Below are 20454 nucleotides of genomic sequence, written 5' to 3'. Positions count from 1 at the left end.
TTCATTTTTACTGGATTTTCTTATTATGAGTTCTTTATATATTTTGGATAAATGTACTTTGCCAGATACATGTGCTGCACATATTTCCTCCCAGTCTGTGGCTTGCTTCTTCATTATCTGTCTTGCAAAAAACAAAAGTTTTAAATTTTGATAGTCTCATTTGTCAATTTTGGTTCACACCTTTTTGTTTACTATGAAACCTTTGCCTCCTCCAAGAAAACATCTTCTCCTGTCTTCTACACATTTTAGCTTTCACTGTTAGGTCTATGATCTATGTCAAGTACATTTTATAGTGTGAGGTAAGAATCAATGTTCATTTTTCCCATAGGAATTTTCAATTATTTTGGAACTATTAGTTTACAAAACTTTTCCCCCACTAAATTACCTTGGCACTTTTGGGGAAAAAAAAATCAGTTGATTATATACATATAGGTCAAATTTTGGATTCTCTATCCTGCTCCATTGATCTATATGTCTATCTTTACCCCAGTATTACACTCTCTTGATTACTGTAGCTTTACAGTTACTCTTGAAGTTGTGTGATCCTTACTAAGTCCCTCGTATGTCCACGCATATTTTAAAACCATCTTGGCAACAGCTACCAAAATATCCTGCAAAAATTGTAATAGGAATTGCACTGAATTTATAGGTCAAATTGAGGGAGAAATAATACCTTAAAAACAATGACCTTTTCAGGGTATATTTTTCCATTCACTGAGGCCTCTTTAATTTCTCTCAATGTTTTGTAGTTTTTCTTGTAGAGGTCTTGCACATCTTTTATTTATTCCTAAGTATTTTAATTTTTTGACACTATTGCATGTAGAATTGTCTTTTGTTTTCGAAACAGGGTCTTGTTCTGTCGCCCAGGCTGGAGTGCAGTGGTACAACCTTGGCTCACTGCAGCCTTGATCTCCTGGACTCAAGTGATCCTTCCACCTCAGTCTCCCAAGTAGCTGGAATTAGAGGCATATGCCACGGCACCTGGCTAATTTTAAAAATTTTTTTGTAGAGATGAGGTCTATGCTGCCCAGGCTGGTCTTGAACTTCTGAGCTCAAGTGATCCTCCCAACTCGGACTCCCAAAGTGCTGAGATTAAAGGCGTGAGCTACCATGCCCTGCCAAGTGGAATTTTTATATTTCATTTTTCTGTTTTCTGCTAGTATATAAAGTTATATCCTATAAGCCTAGATATTACTTCCTGTAGTTATCCATAGATTAGAATTTTTGACCTAAGAAACTGTGTCACCTACAAATAGCAACAATTTTACTTATTTTTCTACTTTTCAAACGTTTTTCTTTCCCTTGCCTATTGCAATGGCTAAGACCTCCAGCACAATGTTGTGAAGTACTTTGTCCTTGTCCTAGGTAATATGCGGTGAATATTTCTTAAGTATAATGTCAGCTATAGGCTTTTTGAAGATGCTTTTTATTAGACTGAAAAAAAAATCCCCCCTTTCCCTCATTTACTAAAAGTTAATTTAAAAAAATCATCTATGGTTGAATTTCGTCAAATTCTTCTTTCTGGATCTATTGAGATGATCGTATGATTTTCTCCTTTACACTATACATATGGTTTTTATCACATTGATTATTGAAGTTTTTTTTTTTGTTTTGTTTTCGAGATGGAGTCTTGCTCTGTCACCAGGCTGGAGTGCAGTGGTGTGATCTTGGCTCACTGCAACTTCTACCTCCCAGGTTCAAATAATTCTCCTGCCTCAGCCTCCCGGGTAGCTGGGACCACAGGCGCGTGCCACCATGCCCAGCTAATTTTTTGTATTTTTAGGAGAGCTGGGGTTTCACCGTGTTAGCCAGGAGGGTCTTGATCTTTTGACCTCATGATCTGCCCACTTTGGCCTCCCAAAGTGCTGGGATTACAGGCGTGAGCCACCACGTCAGGCCACTGTTTTGAAGTTTACTTAAAATATGTTTTCACAAAGCCCACCTTGGATATGTTGGGCTTTCTGGATTTGAAACTTTGATGTCTTTCATAAATTTGGGTAAACTCTTATTTTCCCTTTGAATAATTTCTCTATAATTCCAATTACACATATGTTGGACCTGCTCATTATTTCCTCATTCTCTCTTCACCCATTGGTTGTATCTTCCATCTTTTATTTCTCTGGGCTATATTCTGAGTGACTTTTTTCCCTGAGATCTTCTAGTTCACTTTTTCTTTTTAACTGTGTTTAATCTGTTTTAACTATCCATTTCAGTTCTTAATTTTTTCATTAAAAATGATTTCCAAATGTGCCAATTTTAAGTTTTACATTTCAACAGTGTTTAATTCATAAATGAGTAATTATTGTGTACTATATATTTGATAATTCTGGTATCTGCAATTCCCCAGTGTGAGTTTTGATTCTGAACCCATGTTTTTTGGAATTTTATCTGTCAGAAGTCTGGGTTTAAAGTACATTCCTCCACAGATGCTTTGCATCTGCTTCTTATAGCTCCTTGAGGTTAATATCAAGCAAGGATAACTATGTTTTCAAGTTAGATCTCCTGAAACCCCCCAGTCCACTCACAGAACTTATGTGAATTTAGGCTTCAAACTTGTACAAGAATGAGCTTGTTTTGCATTCCCAGGGAAGACTTTTATTTCCCAATGTGTACCCCCTATCTAGCTCTGAGGACCTGCTTATTTTCCTAGTTGATCCACTGAAGATGTACACTTAAAGGATTGTGGCATTATGCTGGAGGGGATGAAGTCTTTAATAAGACCTCACTGCAAGGCACAGCCTGCAATACCACCTCCCGACACCCTCAACGCACAAAATTAAAATCTGGGCAGTAGCATAACAGGAGGCAGCTGAAAACCACTCCTGCCCTACCCCCAAGACACACATTTGTGTGAGAGTTTATCATTCTGCATTTGCTGTTTTTTGGTTTTTTTTTTTTTTTTTTTTGGTAGTTTCTGGCCTTTTCTTGCCAGCCCAATCATGCATTGAAAAAGACTGACTACTCTCTGCAGCACTGTTAGGCATTTTTCTGAATCTATGGTCAGCCAGATGACCCTGGCTTCTACTTCTTTAAACCAGGAGTCATATGCAGTGGATGAAAGGCGAAGGACTTTGCTAGACAGTGGAAAAGGTTTCAAACAGTGTGAAAATGGGAAAGCAAGTTAGAGAAGCACCAAGTAATAAAGCAATGATACATCCAGGAAAGTTCATGGTATAGGAAGAAATTACTTGGTAAGACTTCATAGCACCTGAGCTATATAATAGTCTCACATCTGATACATATTAGCCATGTAATTTTGGACAAATCACATCCATGTCTACCTATTTCATGGGGGTTGTGAAAATAAATGTTACAAAGTGCTTTGAAAATACCAGTTGCATAACATATAAGGCATTATAATCATGTCTTCTGTTACAGGTATGTATCTGAAACTTCAGCTTCACAGATGATTTCAGGAGAAATAAGATCAAGATAGTGAAAAAATTTAGTAGATTCAGACAAAAACAGTTTATAGTCAGTTATGGATAAAAGTCAAACACTGAGCTAAACCACTATTTCTGGTAAACACTAACTGACTCAGGATATGAGACTTGTCTTACAGACTTTTCTATTTTGTAGAATTTATTGAAACTAAATTAGCAAAGCCCTAATTAGTATGGGCCATTTGCCATGAGATAAAAATAGTTTCATTAAACAAAACTCTATATTGTATGAAATCTTTTAGGCAGAAAATAGATTCCAGACAGTATATAATTTACCTCAAATGTTCATCAAAATAAAGTTAACCCCTACATTTTAGATGACTAAATATTTTCTAAATTTTGACCTTTTTATAAAGTGTCTTTCAATAATATAATCACCATTGTTCTAGTTGCTAGAGATAAAAATATGTAAAATATTCCTTCTTATCCTCAAGGAATTTCTATTTTAGGTGGTAGAAGTATGATTTCCACTTCTGTGGGAAATCAAAGAACAGAACAAAATCAATGAACCTGCAAGTTGACTTGCAAGTTATTTGAAGTATACCAATATAAGAATACATCTACTGGTAGGGACAATAATAGCATCCATAAATCTAAGAGTTAAGATTTTGAATTTAATTTTCCTAGCTGTTTTGGCATTGTGATTAAGTCACTGTACTTTATCCTGATTAAGCAACTGGCACTCCTAAGATCAAATTGGAAGTAAGAACTTCAATATGTTGAAGATGAACTCATTGATTTTGGCATGCATCACAACACTTCAAGATGGTATACCATCAACTCTCATTAAAAAAAAAAAAATTTAGATTCAGGAGGTTCACATGCAGGTTTCTTACATGGATATACTGTGTGATGCTGTCATTTCTCCTTTTAAGTCGTTCAACATGTTCTAATGGTAGACAGAATCAATTTTATCAGATAGTCTGTTTTAAATATTGAAGTCTTCTCCGGTAAAAGTCCAGGAGTGTGAACCTTTCTCTGGTAAAGCTCATGTCCTACCTATCCTGCCAGAAGTTCAATATGTGTTTTTAGATTAGTGTACAAGGTGGTTTTTCCCCCCTCTCTCTCAACTATCGGTTTCCAGGAGGTTAAGTACGAAACACTGAGAAGCTCAACTGTTTAAGAAAGGGCTACTTTCCTTCATCTTATTTCAAGTATAGACACACACACACACACACACACACACACACACACAAAGTCCTTCTTTTCAAAAACATGAGTTTTAGAATATCTGCCAAAATGTATTCAAAGTAGTAGGGTTTGTTTTACTTTTTATACTGATCCACGGTTCTTTATAACTAAGTCCTGAAAGCTACTCTTAGTGAGAATCAGAAAAAACAAATGCTTTAAATAAGTTAAAAGTAATATGGAATTGGTATTTAATACGGCATACAGTAAAGACAGAGTGAGTTGGTTATCAAGACACACACAACTATTAAAAAAAGATACAGGGGCCTTTGGTTAAAAAAATTAAACATCAGTTAAGTCTTATATTTATTACCACATAGGCTTTCCCTTCCACTTTGCTATAATATGAAGAACTCACTAGGAAAAACTTCATTAATTCAGAATGATCAATGGGAAGTATACTTCCAGTTATCTGGAATTGATATAAAAATTTGAACTCAAATACTCTCTTAAATACAGGTTCCTGGCGATTTTCTGTAATGAAAAGAGAAATGATTTCTGGTTAAGATATCTCCTTTCAAATAGGCTTTCAAAAAAACTGACAATTTGTTCTCTTAAGTACAATTGTGTCCTAAAATCGCTAATTTGATTATAAAAAGGACAGACAAACAACTCACACCCTTTTTAGCAGGCATTACAAAGGAAAAAAGCTTTATCCCAGCTTCTTTCCAAATTATGTTTTTCAGGTTAATAGAGTTTCATCGTTTTAAAAAAAGTACATCACACAAACATTTAACAGGAAGACTTTTAGACTTTAAATTCTTCCTCACTAGCTTGAGTATTAGCTCAAAGTCTGAAGACCCAATCTAGACACTCTGTGGATTCTATGCTATATAAGCTTACCTTCAGGATTTTGAGCTTAAATATATATCCTTTTTTGTGATGGTGTTTACCCACTTTGTGCTTATCTGAGCGAGCTACTGACTGGGAGATGGTAAAAAGGGAACCTTCTGGGACACGGAAAATGCTTTATATCTTAATCTGGGTGGTGGTAACATGGGTGTATACAGATGTAAAATTTCATCTAGGTGTGCATTTAAGATTGTGGACTTTATGGTATATGTTATACCTCAAGAAGTAAAAAAGAGTGTTTAATCCACTTTATGAAATGCCTACCAACTATTTTACAGTGAATCATTCATACGATTTTGTAAATCAAAATGTATAGGGAAAAAACAAGTCATCTGATGCTCCTGGCATAAAAATCGCTAGTCACTTTCAGGTAAACATCTCAAGCTGGAGTAAAAGCTTCAGTGTTGAGAAGTCACTAACACACTATCTGAAATGGTGGCAGGAAGATTACAATGTATCAGTTTAAGTATAAAGGGTAGAAGTGTTATAACAGCTTAAACGACAACTAGATTAGAACATCCTCAAATAAGTGACACGACTATGGCATCATTATCTCATTTGTGATAACCTATGCTGCTTATTTCCGCTTACTGCTTTGGGGTTTTGTCATTGTATTGTTTGGACTTTCAAAGGATGGAGAAGGAAAATAATAAAAGTTAAATTAGTTTTGTTGTTTTCAACTATTGTTTTTAGTGTGCTAAATAGTTGACGTTATGACTGACTTTAAAATTATGCATTCTACTTCCTATTTATTAAACGAGAAAAGAGTTGGTTTATGTAGGAAATATAAACACTTAATCTATGTCATTTTAAAAAAAATTTTTGCTTGGAACTATATTAATTCCATCACCTCCAAAAAAGCCTTTGAGAGGATTAGCTGCATAGGCCAATATTATTCTATATTAGTCTGTATTAAGCATATGATGTCACCTTGCTTCCTCCCCTCCTCAAGCTTTTCTTTTGGTGGGAAGGAGGACTTTCTTGGGGGAAATTCTCAAAATATTATGGCTTAAATACCACAAGCTGACACACATGATTGACAATCTTACACTCCCAAACCTGTTTGAAATGGGTCAAATACCTAAGCGCTGCAGAACAATGCAATCCAACCAGCAATTCCCCATAAAAGAGAAAGGGGGTGTGATTAGGTTCCAGATATTAAGCAAGTTATTGCAAAAACAGTTTGGTGGTTTTGTTTCTGCAATAGGGACAGGTTGAGCTAGTATTTTTTTCTCTTAATAAGGTCCAAAAAAGACTATGCTATAGGAGGTAGGATAAACCACTAAAGCATGAAGCAACTGGGACAAACATTAAGGGCTTTATGGAGGTCCTTATCCTGATCCTCAGCATTGGTTATTGATCATCAACCCTGCTGGGGAACTATCGAACGAAATTTGCGTGAGGCTTATCGAGCCACAGGAAAGGAGATGCAGGAGGGAATATAAGCTTCTAATAAAAGAAACGCAGCAACAATAGCAGAGGAACAGCTCTGCCTGGTGACGTAATGGCTGGCAGCAGTCCAGCTTCAGCAGAGCTGCTGCTACCTCAGCATCCAACCTCCCTCAACACAGTCCGGCTTCGGCAGAGCCACCGGGGCTGCTACTTCTTGAGATGCCACTTTGTTGGTGCCACCAACGCCTTACCTCAGAGGGCCAGAACACCAAACAAAGGGTTCGTTCCGTTGCTGTTTTAAGTTGTCAGACACACACACTCTCACTCACTCACCCCCTAGCCCCGGACCCCTCAGTAATCGAGCCAATCAGCCACTTAAGTTTAGGACGAAAACACTGGCTCACACTCCAGGTGTGCCTCAGTTTCCCCAGGCTGGTTTCCAGTCCGCCTCTAGCTGCCCACCCCCCCGCCCCCGCTGGTCCTCAGCGGGAGTTGATCCCAGCGGCCCCGCGTACCCGCCCGGGCCCCGCATGCCGGCCCTCCTGCCTTACCTCCGCCAGGTAGAGGTTGAGGAGACAGAGCGTGGAGAACTGGAGACAGGAGGGGAAGCAGTAGAGCAGCCAGTGGGGGAAGAAGTGCAGGTGAGCGGGCGGCCGGAGCAAGGGCAGGGAGCCGCTGAGCGAGAAGGCGGCAGAGAAGAGGGTGGTCCTGAGCGCTGCCCACAGGAGACAGAGGAAGAGGCAGAGGCTCTGGTAACTCAGCCGCCGCTCGCGGTACAGGAGCAGCCGCCACAGCTGCAGGTAGGCAAAGGCGAACAGCGCGGCGTAGAGCAGGGCGTGCAGGACGCTCAGCGCCAATTGCACGGAGCCCGGCACCGCGGCGCCTGAGGCGGCAGCGACGGCGCCTCCGCCTCCGCCGCCCCCGCCGGGCGTGGAGGGCTCGCGGCCGGCCGCGGGGGCCGCAGCGGCCGCCGGACCCGGCACGGACACCCTCATGAGGGGGCTGGGGGCCGGGCGAGCGAGCGCGGGAAGGAAGGGGCTGGATTCGGAGCCGCCGTCGAAGGGGAGAAGGACTGCCCCCTTACCCCCCACCCACCCCAGCCTCTAACCCCAGGAAGCGCCGTGACGGGACCCGGAGTCCCGCGCAGAGCAGCCGCTGCTCCCCCCGACCCCGCCTCCTCTTTCCCCCCACCCCTCGGGGGTCTCGGCTCCTCCTGCTGCGGCTCGGCTCCGTAGCTGCAAAAAACAACTCTCGGCTGGAGACAATCAGCTGAGAAACCCGAGCATTTGAGGCGCTCGCTCCGCACTGTGGGCTCGCGCCGATTGGCCCGGCTAGGCACGCCCCCTGAGCGCCGTGCTCGGAAGGCCACGGGCCGCCGTACCCGTCGCTCGAGGGCCCCGAAATCTGATTGGGGGCTTAATTTTCCTACTTTCTCCCTCCCCTGTACTTCCCACCCACGCTGCTGATTGGACCTGCTACTGCACCGCCCGTTCGCGCCGGCGGGAGGACTCTGTAATCGTCTGTCACTCTCGCTCCGCCCACCGCGCTTCCCATTGGTTAGAGAATGCCTCACGTAGGGAGCACGAGGAGAAGGAGGAGCTTCGCAGGTTGTTTTTTGTCCGGGAGGCCGACTCTGTCGAGTCGGTGGCGGCCGCAGGCTGGGAAGGAGCGGTGCTACGCCTTAGCAGGTTGGCGAAGTGGTTCCAGGCTACCCGGCTAGTCTGGCACGGCCCGGCCTTCTGCCTCCTACTCCGTCGCGTGGCGGCGGGAACTGTTGGCCGCGCGGCCTCAGGAACGGCCTAGGTCCCCGTCCGCAGGTCCCGGGCAGGTAGGTGGCAGCGCCGGTCCTTCAGGCTGTGGGCTCTGCCTGCAGACCCGGGGATTCAGACGAAGCGGCTTTCTGTAGCCAGGGCTGCACTGCAGAGCTCCGGAGTCTGACTTAGGACACCCGCCTCTGGGGCACTGAAGGGCCTCACCTGGAGCCTCCTGAGGGCGTTTTACCTTCTGTTTTCGCTGTATGAACGGCGGGAAACACCGGAGCCCTTTGTGGGTCAAGGGGATGGAAAGGGGCAACGGGGAGAACCGGAGCTCTTAAGTGAAAGACACTTCCCTCCCAAGGGATATGTCTCTTAAGAAGGAGTAATAGTAGTGTCAGATGGATGTTGAAGCGATCTGTGAGCAGGGGGAAGCTCGTTCTTTCAAACGTAGAATTTGGGAAGATGCTCTGGGCTTCAGTTTTGGGAAAAAGGCAGAAACAGACTTGTTAGTCTGATGATTGCCTGGAGAGGAAGTAGAATATTCTGTACTGTTTAAATTCCACATGTATTGAAGCCCTTGGACCTGTGTATGGTAGATGGTGGCGCTATTCCTGGGGCTGAGAGAAAATACATGCTATGTTACTGCTGTAAAGAAGCGAGGAATAATCACATAGACTAATGTATATTAGGCCGGCACATAGTTGTTGATTTTTTTTTTCCTATTTGGGAATAAAATTAGCAAGTAGTGCAAAATTAAGAGGAAATAATTTGTTTTCTTTAGAATATACAGCACATTACGAATTCAATATCCTTGTGAAAGACATTGCCACGTCTATTGGAGCAACCAAGACCCAGCTTTCCTTACCTCACCATCCTTTGTCCTATGCTTTTTTGTTTTTCTTTTTTCGTGCAGGGTCTCGCTCTGTCACCCAGGCTGTAGTGACAGTTCACTGCAAACCTCCACCTCCTGGGCACAAGCAATCCTCCCACCTCAGCCTCCCAAGTAACTGGGACTACAGGTACTGGCGCCACCATGCCCGGCTGATTTTTTTTTTTTTTTTTTTTTTTTGGGAGAGACGAGGTTTCACTGTATTGTCCAGGCTGGCCTTTGTCGTATGCTTTGCCCAAGAAGAGTGGTGCTCTCTTTTTTTCCTAGCTAAATATTCCACAGGGAACTTTAAAGTCTATTTTTTAGAGTCTGGGATAGTCGTTTGTCCAGGTACCAGATACTAGTGTGGTTCGAGTTCCTTAGAGGTTTGCTGACAAACTGTAGTAGTAGATGTACAGGCCCCGCACTGTTACCTAGACATCCCTCAGATGAAACGTTCAGTTGAGCAGGTAGAGAGTGCAGTGTATGAGAGGGTACGGCTTGCTCTAAGAAGTTAATAGGCCTAATCCAACATCTGTGCTTTGGAGCAGGATTTTGTTTATTGGAACGTAAGAACTTCATCTCATGTGTTTTTAGAGAATGTGGTTAGGGCAGGACACAAGTCTCTTCAAATAGGAGACAGGATGCTCATGACAGCAGTGATGTAATTGATTGCAGTAATGTGCTTAATCATTTAAGCATAAAATCAGAGTTGTGTGGTTTTAGGCACTTGTCAAAATCAAGGGCACCGCATATTCTCTGCCATGGCCTATTTGCATCTTCCATAATCATTGATGTGCACATTTCAAGTCATCAATAGACTTTTACTATAAAAGTGTTTTTCTCCTGTATTCTCTGCTCAAAGTGATAGTAAACATCTGGATGGTACCTATACTAATTTTAGGTCTTTGTCTGTGAGACTTACCTGCCACCTGCCATGTGTCAGTAAAAGCAAATCTGGATAGCCTCCTCCTTTCTTCTTTTTTGGGGGATGGGAGTGTGTGTATAGAGTTGCGGGGTGAGGGTGCAGGTAGAGGATTTTTCTCCCAACTGCTTTGAAAAGGCTCTAAAGGGGAGAGATGTTGACCCCTTTTATTGCCTCCTTGGATCTGAAATGATAAACTGTGTTGAGATCTAATCAACATTTTATTTGAGGCTGGTTCAGTGAGCAGGTTCTGTTCTCCAGTAGCAGCATTAAACTAAGCAAGCTGACTTCAGACAGAATGTTCTTAGGCGTGAACTTTGTAAGCATTATATGCTCCATTTGTTGCAAAATAGGAAGTGTGTCTTTTTCCTGAGTATGATGGCCACAGATGTTGATACAATTTATTTAATAGTTATAGTTGTTAATTTCCTTCTTTTCTGAGAGGGAAAGCCATTAATTTTATGGTTAATCATAAGGGAATATTAGGCCTATAAAGGGGGAACTAACCAAGGGTTTCCTAGAAAAGCTTGGTGTCAGTTATTCTAAAATTTAAATGTGTCCAAATGCATAAAGATTTAATATTGTTGTTCTGAGAGGACAGATGACCCTAACATAGTAGTCTTTCAACCATTTAAAAGCAGAACTGTTTGGGTCGGGCACGGTGGCTCACGCCTGTAATCCCAGCACTTTGGGAGGCCGAGGCGGGCAGATCATGAGGTCAGGAGATCAAGACCACCCTGGCTAACACGGTGAAACCTTGTCTCTACTAAAAATACAAAAAATTAACAGGGCGTGGTGGTGGGCGCCTATACTCCAAGCTACTCAGGAGGCTGAGACCGGAGAATGGCGTGAACTGGGCAGGCGGAGCTTGCAGTGAGTGGAGATTGCACCACTACACTTCAGCCTGGGTGACAGAGCAAGACTGTCTCAAAAAAAAAAAAAAAAAAAAAAAAAGCAGAACTGTTTGTCAATTACTATTGCATATGGTACCCTATACCAAAATGGGATTGGTGGGGCTAACGAGGGCTACCACCTGTTCTACCTGCCTCAGGAACACAAAGGCAAATCCTTATACTGTCTCCTTACTAACAAGAAGTCTAGCATTTTCTCTTGAAGTGCTTCCTTCTTGATGTCCTTTGGAGCTTAACATTCGGTTGCTGAACAAAGCACACTTTTATCGCCTTTAACATTTTATGTGCATGCTTTAGCCCTTTTTCTACTATTGTCTCACGGAGCCATTCTTACAGTGTGGTTACCCTCTTGTATTAGTCTTTAGTTACATGTCACTCATTCTTTCTATTATTTAAATGAGCTGTGCAAACATACTTCTTTAGGGATGAGACAAAAGTTACATCTTACATGCCATCTCTGATCCATGCTAGCAGGACCATTATACTGAAGAATTGAGGGCCTCTTCCAGCCCAAAGGCTCAAAGTCTACATGTAGTTGGGAGGTGTATCGGTAGTATTGGCAAACATGTTATGGAAAACATTTACCTGTGACTTTTCCTGTCTCTTAGTATTGGCATCTGTTGTGATAATAGTCAAATTGCATTTTAAAGAGTCGTCTTATGTTCAAGTCATAATCCTTTTACCCATTACTAAGACCAGGTCTACTAATAGTGCTAGACTGGGTTATACTGTGGAAACAACCCCGAAACATTAGGAGTTTAAAATCATAGTTTATTTTGTTTTTTTTCCTGGGATGGAGTTTCACTCTTGTTGCCCAGGCTGGAGTGCAATGGTACAATCTCGGCTTATGGCAACCTCCCCCTCCTGGGTTTAAGCGATTCTCCTGCCTCAGCCTCCTGAGTAGCTGGGATTACAGGCACCTGACACCAAGCCTGGCTAATTCTTTTGTACTTTTTAGTAGGGTTTCACCATGTTGGTCAGACTAGTCTTGAACTCCTGACCTCAGGTAATCCACCTGTCTCAGCCTCCCAAAATGCTGGGATTACAGGTGTGAGCCACCACGTCCAGCCTAATAGTGTTGGAGGTAGAAAGAATGGGGGTCGTAACCAACTCAGTATACCACTGGAGGCGAACAGCAAACTGTTCTCATGAAGCAGGTTGTTGGCAAACTGACACACTGCGTCTGCCGCCCAGAAGAAGGCTGAGGCCAGTCATGCCCCAGGCTCAGTGCTTCTTGTGATTATCTGCAGGAACATCTGAAGCCTGTTAGCAATCATGTGAACCTGTGATAAATCAAGCAGCTGACCAACCTTTACCTGCTGCTCCCTGTTCTTGCTACCCAGTAAATATGAAGGGTTGTGGAAGCTCAAGGCCCTTATTCACTAGAAGCAAGGAGCCTCCTGACCCCTTCTTTAAAACAGATTATTTTGTCTTTATTTTCATTTCTGCCTTTGTTCCCCCTTCATTCAGTCCTGTAGTAACTGTCACATAATAGTTTATTTTATATTGGATCAGCTGGGAGCTTTTCCCCATGGTATTCTCTTTCTGGGACTTGGGCTGACAGAGAAGGCCTAATTTGAGTGTTATCAGTGATCATGGCAGAGGGAAAGTGTGTTGTGATTCATTGCACACGTATACTGACTCTTAAAAGCTTCCAGAAGTACATGTCACCTTGCACATTTCATTGGCCAAGTCATGGCCATACCTAACTCAAGGAAGTGAGAGGTATAATTTTAACGTGCAGAGAACTAGAAACATTTGAACATTCTCTCTTGTCAACAAATGCTTTCCTTTGTACATGTAGTTCTTCCTTGGCTTTTCCTGGTGGAGGTAATTCAGAATTACCATCTTCACTACGTGAAGCCTGAAGTTCAGGATCCCTGAGTAATGCCCAGCAGTGGTCACCTCTTTACTGGTCTAGATAGAAGTTATCTGTCTGCCAGCCCCTGTTGAATACATAAGACAGTGTTGGGAGAGAGAACTATAAGTGTTCCTGTTTGGAGAGAAGAAGAATGGAAAACACACACCAGATTCTAGATTGTAGCAATCTACAGTTGAAATCTCTCTGGGCAAATGTTGCTAGGGCTCTAGTTCTGTTCCCTGAGTTCTCTGTGCCAGTTGAAACAACAACAGCACTCCTATCTAACACAATAGAAATGAATTACAGGAAAAATGAAATAAAGAATATCAAATTTCAAGCCCAATTTTAAAATTACTAGATTCAATAAACATAAAATTACTGTGTGAAATTGCTATAAAATGTTCTAAACATTTACACTCCATTTCTGTATTTATGTCATTATTTTAGACCAGTAACAAATCGTTCTTACTCTTCACATGCCCTACAGCATAGTTCTCCGTGGTCCTTGGCTTTGCCCTGTGTGAGGTTCTTCTTTTTTTATTATTCTTGGCCACATCTGAAATTGGCTTTGGAGCATTTGGCCTCTTTCTGTGTCTGAGCAGTTTTGTCAGTTTGCTTTGTGACCATGTTCCGGTGGGTGCCTAAGGATTGTTTTAAGTTTTGAACATCTAGTCTTTTGGATGGCAGTTCTTCTCTGAGTATTTTTCTTTTAATACCTGGTTAAACACCACCAACAGCTACCATCACACAGTACTAATCTATCTTCCAACCTCTTCTTTTAGGGCTATAAATAAGTCCATTAGCCACAGGAACCTAGGTACGTATTCATTGTAAGTTAATCAGGTACATGTCACCTCCAAACTATTGTAGTGACAGTTTTATCAAACTTGTTAATATGGGTCACTTGCTGAGCTCCAGTCTCTGATAAATGTTTCCTTGAGTAGGCCTAGAACAGTTTCTATGCTGCTTGGCCCCTAACCCAGTGTTTTGGAGTCTTTGTCAAGGTGGCATCTCACTTCTAGTTTATATACAGGTTAAGAGAAAATAGTTTATGCTGCTATAATAGCCCCTGCCATCTCAGTGACAAAACAACAAGGTTTATTTCTTCCTCTGTCACATGCTTATTACACATTAGCTAGGAGTTCTCTGTTATGCTTATGCTCATAGAATAGGCACCATTCGGGCATTTCTCTTGACTGCAACAGAAGACAGTAAAGCCTGGCCTTATTAACACTAGCTGCCGAAACTGTTGCCCAAAAGAGACAGATGTCACTTTTGCTCACATTTTCTTGGCCACAGTAAGTCATCTGGTGGTCTTAACTAACTTCCCCAGAGGTGGGGGATGGAGGGAGCTTCAGTGTAATCAGTAACTGCAAGGAGAACTAGAACTATACTAATGGACTGTCACACCAAGATAATACAGCCACATTTCTCCAAAGGTACTCATCACTTGGTTTTGATACCTAGATTTTTGTGGTATTAATTTTTGTTGTTGTTGTTGTTGTTTTGTTTTTTTAGACAGGATCTTCCTCTTTCACCCAGGCTGGGGTGCAGTGGCGTGATCATGGCTCACTGCAGCCTCAATCACGATCCTCCCATCTTAGCTTCCCGAGTAGCTGGGACTACAGGTGTGTGCCACCATGCATGACAAATTTTTTTTTCTTACTTTTAATAGAGACAGGGTCTCTTCTGTTGTCTAGGCTACTCTTGAATTCCTGGGCTCAAGTGATCTTCCTGCCTCGGCCTCCCAAAGCGCTGGGATTATAAGCGTGAGCCACTGTGGCTGGCCAAGTATTGTTTTTAATTACCTTTTCTAATTACTGGAGGTTGAAAAAAAAAAAAAAAGTCACTGAGTACCTTTTGTACCTTTGTTTTCACTGTGCTCTTGCTGATACTCTCTTTCTCCATCCACATCCTCTTGCCTTTAGTTAAGATCTTTATATGAGGACTGCATGTCTCTGAGCAACTGCGTTTTATTTTGCATGCATGTGAAATGTCCACTCTTCCATGGCCCTACAAGGTAGATATCCTTCCCCAACTCCCTTGCCTCCATTTCTTCTTCCTTAGAACCAATTACTTTTAACTGCTCACTGTTTGTTTTGGCATTGACCTTCCTATTTTCAATAAACTTGGTTTTGGTTTTGTGAAAGTTGAAAATTTAGTTCTCTTTTCATTTCTTTTCCCACCCTAGCTGCATGTTTCCTTATTTTCTATCTTCCCTTTCTCTCAACAGTTGTTATGGTTTTGCTTAAATCATTATTCAGTATTTATTTCATTATGAAGACATAAATTCTACTTCTAGCTGACCCATGTGGTATTCTTTGCTTTAAGTAATTTTTAAAATAATCAAATCTTACCATAGATGGAGCAAACTACAGAGATTACTACTGAGTTCCTAACTCTAAACATATGTTAGAACAATCACCAATGTCTCTAACTGATTAAAAGCACAGTACTTTCACATATATAATCTGGTTTGTCCAACAAGATAGAAGATACGGGAAAATATTTAAGCATTGGCTGTCTGGTTAGACCTTTTGTGCTACAAAATACATTCTAGGGGAAAAGAGTAATATGTTAACACTAGTGTCCAATTTAGTGTTAAAATAGTTAAATTATAACCTAGAGGCCAGGTAAGATGATATTCTGTACTCAAATCTTTCACCTGTGCTTTTCGTGTTGTACAGTTTAATTAGGTTATAGTTATTTCATATACAGTAATGAACGTTATATAGTTATTCCCTTAGCCTCAGAAATGCATTCATTTTCTCCAGAATATGAAGAAAATAGTGGATGACCTATTTTAAAACATCCTTATTAATATAAAGTATCTTTAAAATAGGCTGGTTTAAAATGGTTATAATGTATAATCAATTTTAATGGCAATGGTATTCCTTAATTATGTCATTAAAGTTACATTTTTATATACCTCTTATAGTTCTTGCTTGTCATTTTCCTTTGAGTTTTTGAACTCTTGACTCATTAAAAATTGATGGCAAATTTTTTCACTGATATATACTATCTCTGATGAACAGAATTATTAGGAAATAACCAGAGTAATTGCTTCATTTTTTTTTTGAGGAACACTGGCTTATTAGGGAGAGATATTATATGCTTATTGATAATATTGAATGAGCAGAGGAAATACTCAATTGAATATGATTTTTCATACATTTCAAATTCTTTATCATTTTTTTCTTTGCTGAAAAATTCTACCTTTAGGAGTATATAGAAATAATCTTTTGCTGTTTTTTCCTATTGCCTATTTTGAGATAGTGAGCTTACATTTGAAAGAGATGGGTCCTGTTTGAAATTTTAAAAATTCTAACACAAAATTTTCACCTATAGCTGTGGCTGTTTTTATATTATACTATTCTTTCTAAACTTTCTTCTTTTAAATGTAGATAACATAGATCATCAGTAGAAAACTTCCTGAAGTTGTTCAAGAAAAATTTGAAAGTAACAAAATAGAAAACAAAGAGAATTAACAGCAGATACAGAGGACAGCATGGAAGTAAGTACACCAAGAAAGAAGATAAGAGGAGGATGTCTAGAACAAATTTTATTTCAGAACACAGAGTTGAATTAAAGTATGAGTTGAAAAAGATATTTAAATTTTTAAGCAGTATAAAGAAATCTAAGGGTTAGGCATTACAAATTATGTATATTTGGAAGGAATGTTCTTCCATTGTTTTAATAGGTTTCTTCTACGGGATTTAAAGTAAAAGTAAACATATTAGGCATATTTTGGATGTCTGACTCCCATCTAAATGGTATTAAATAATTACTTGATTATTTCTCATAATCAACTATAGATAAAAACAAAATGCCCAATTAAAAATGGATTGATTAATGTTTGAGAATTAATTTTAGAACCCTTGAAAATGACAATTAGCTTAACTACTCTACTAAATTAAGCATTTTCTAGATAGCTTTGATATCTTTTGTAAGTATCAAAAATCAATAGTATTATCAAGTCAGTGTTGTTACATATTGTCCCCCCTCAAATTTTTACGATAAAGTACTAGCAAAATCAAATGATGTGACTGACAACTTTCTTTTTGCAGATTTTACTCCATTCATTCATTTAACAAATTTGTTCAACAAACCCTCGTTGAATACCTTCTCTGCGCCAGGTGTTGTCTTAGGAAACAGAACACAGCAGTGAAAAAGCAGTCAGAATCTTCCACTCATATGCAGCTACAGCTCATGATGTCTTCTGGCTTCGGTGTCTTTAGAGTTGGGATCTCTTTTGTCATAATGTGCAGTTTTTACATGCCAACAGTAGACTCTTTACTAGAACTGAGTCCTCAGAAGTATTTTAGTACATTGCAACCAGGAAAAGCCTCTTTAGCTTATTTTTGTCAAGCTGGTAAGTATTTTTAAAATTCTAATATGATTCTTGTGATGTTTTTATTGCTATTTAATCAATAAGCACAGTGGGAGATTACTGTTAAGATTAATAATATGTGCTATACAGCTGTTACTATAATCCTGACTGGGTTTGAATCCGGCTCCTGCCACTTGGCCTGTGGTGTGACCTTGGTTAAGTCACTTAGTTTCTCTGTGTTTTTCTTTCATCATCTGTTCACAAGAAACAGTACTTTGTAAGTTTGTTGTGAGGATTAAATGATTTTACTTATATGCTTAGTTCATAGTAAATACAAGGTAAGAATTAGCTACTAACATAACATCTGAAAGAATACTTTCTCATGTTTTTAGCATGTATTTTAAGTTTTTTAAAACTTTAAATGTAATACTTTAATACCCTGCTTTAGCTGTATTGTTAATTATACTGAATTAACTAATATAACTATTGAACATAACTAATAATTTTTTGATAGTCCAATTCAAGTCTTCATGTCTTAAAAATACTATTCTTGGAATTAATAAGTGAAGTGAGTACACATTTCTGTTGGCTCCCTTATAATTGTGATTCGAAAATGGTATTTTAAAATCATTTGGAAAGTTTTTGTATGTGTACATGTGTGTTGTGTTTATGGTATTAAATTTGGAGGAAAAATGCCAAATGTTAGGTTTAAATGAAACATCATATTCTTGTTTTAGTAAGTGTTTAAGGTCCATTTACAAAGTTAAAATACATCATGATAAAAACATTAGAAGAATAATGAGACAATAGTAAAACAAGGGTGTGAAAATATGTAATGAGATATGTTTAATTAATTGTTGTTGTATGCTAGTTGGACAAATTATTCTGTGTTTGCAGATTTTAAAATTCATTTTTAAGGGGCAATTCATAAACATTCATGAAACATTTATTATTTTAGATTCCCCAAGAACATCTGTGTTTCTTGAAGAACTGAATGAGGCTGTTAGACCTTTGCAGGACTATGGAATTTCAGTTGCCAAGGTAGAAAGATATTTATGTTACTAAAATATTAGTGATAAACATCTTGCAACTTTATGGCTTAAGATTGAATATCTTAAAATACTTCTGCTTCATATCTTTTTCCAAAGTGGAAATATATTTTTTCCGTAAGAATAAACAGAAGCACAGAATGATGGTTTCAGATTATTGTATAATATACTACATATAGAGGGGACAAAAAGCTGTTTAAAAATTTTTAGCTTAGAATTTAACTTTATGTTGTAAACCATTCTATTGGGCCTGTGGTATCATTTCTCAAGCCTGTAGTTAGGTTTTTGTTCTGTTTTGTTTTGCCTAATGAATATTTCATAATAGGTAGCCAAAATTCAACTGTTTTTACATTTTTATTACACAAACTGCAGTAACATTTAAAATGGAGGTAATTGAATAGGTTTTTTTCTATTCTTATAACTCTTTATAATGGTTTATGTTTCACTTTTTCGCATTTATTTTTAGAACAAAGTTATAACAACTCAACATTACATATTTAATTGTTTTCTCAAAAAATGTTCAAACTTGCTATAGAGTATTATAGAAAATTTCCACATGCATCATGGATTACATAGATATGTAAGCCTTTTATTTAATTTAAACTTAGAATTTATACATCAGACACCTGAATGAGAGGTAACCCAGTGATACTAAATTCTTTCAGGTTAATGTCTACCTGACTTTCTGAGTACATTTTTTCTTAGTTCATTAGCCTTCCTCTTCTAAGAGATGGCTATTGTCACTCTTGGTCTCTGCAGCTAGAGTTCCCAGGGCAGACAGCACAGAAACGTTAACCAACATTGGCTGTATACCTTAAAAAATACCTATTTTTTAAATGTGAGAATTCTGTATGTGTAGAGATCTCAATTAACTTTGAACAACTGATTTCACTGTAGAGTGATAATGGCAATCATCTCCAAGGATCTCTGAATAAAATTTTAAATTGAAACTTAGAAATGAAGCAGTAGGTTGGTAGGAAACTCAAAAGGGATAATCATACTGTTTAGTAACTGGTAGACTGTCACTAAATAACTATACATATAGTAACTGGAATAGAATGCTAGTTATTAAATAGAATAACTATGATCATTGTAATAGGAGAGATACAAATAAAGTGCCATAGAAGTTTTTTTTTTCTTTTTTTTGAGATGGAGTCTCGCTCTGTCACCCAGGCTGGAGTACACTGGCGTGATCTTGGCTCACTACAAACTCCTCCTCCTGGGTTCAAGCAATTCACCTGTCTCAGCTTCCCGAGTAGTTGGGATTACAGGCACATGCCACCATGCCTGGCTAATTTTTGTAGTTTTAGTAGAAATGGGGTTTCACCATATTGGTCAGGCTGGTCTCGAACTCCTGACTTCAGGTGATCTTCCTGCCTCAGCCTCCCAAAGTGCTGGGATTACAGGCGTGAGCCACCATGCCTAGCCTATTGAAGTTTAAAGGGAAGAAAGCCCATATTTGATTTTTGAGGTGGAAAGTCACAGATGGTATGGGGAAAGATTTCACAAAAAGCAGTATGTAAGATTGTTTTCAGAAGTTAAGATTGCAAGAGGTAGGATGAAGAATATGCTAAAATATAAATGGACTACATATTCTAGTCAAGACAATGAATGTCAAGGTGGATACAATAACCCAAGAAAGCTGTATGCTATTTAGAGCTGTGTGTCTTGCCTTAAACGTGTCCTTCCTTTTCTACCTGGTTACCACCTACTTGTTCCATAAGATTGAATTCAGAAATAGTGCCTTTCTCTGGGTTATCTCATGCACTTGAATATGTGAGCAATTATAGCATACAAATCAGAATAAAATGTAAAGTACAAAATTTGACCTGAAACAAGCTGTAATGTTTAATTCTCCTTCTTGTTTCCCTAACCAAC

At 39.5% G+C, this 20454-nt stretch overlaps 2 protein-coding genes across 4 annotated transcripts in view; one reads left to right on the top strand and one right to left on the bottom strand.

Moving 5' to 3' along the window:
- GPR137C (G protein-coupled receptor 137C) overlaps positions 1-8182 on the bottom strand; it is an 86227-nt gene extending 78045 nt beyond the window's left edge. For both annotated transcript variants that reach the window (XM_015143697.3, XM_077941031.1), the window contains exon 1: positions 7427-8182. In XM_015143697.3, coding sequence (XP_014999183.1) covers positions 7427-7870 — 444 coding nt within the window. In that variant the 5' untranslated portion in view covers positions 7871-8182. The remainder of the gene's footprint in view (positions 1-7426) is intronic.
- Positions 8183-8513: 331 nt separating this feature from the next.
- Positions 8514-20454, top strand: part of TXNDC16 (thioredoxin domain containing 16) — a 113511-nt gene continuing 101570 nt past the window's right edge. The window contains exons 1-4 of one of the 2 annotated variants that reach the window (XM_015143696.3): positions 8514-8703; positions 16602-16711; positions 17334-17569; positions 18486-18568. In XM_015143696.3, coding sequence (XP_014999182.3) covers positions 17392-17569; positions 18486-18568 — 261 coding nt within the window. In that variant the 5' untranslated portion in view covers positions 8514-8703; positions 16602-16711; positions 17334-17391. Of the gene's footprint in view, positions 8704-16601; positions 16712-17264; positions 17570-18485; positions 18569-20454 lie in introns of both variants that reach the window. The other variant, XM_015143695.3, reaches the window with a different exon arrangement.

Source organism: Macaca mulatta, chromosome 7, assembly GCF_049350105.2.
Source record: "Macaca mulatta isolate MMU2019108-1 chromosome 7, T2T-MMU8v2.0, whole genome shotgun sequence".
NCBI lineage: Eukaryota > Metazoa > Chordata > Mammalia > Primates > Cercopithecidae > Macaca > Macaca mulatta.
The sequence above is the reverse complement of the archived record's forward strand: the minus strand, read 5'-3'. Positions and strand labels throughout refer to the sequence as shown.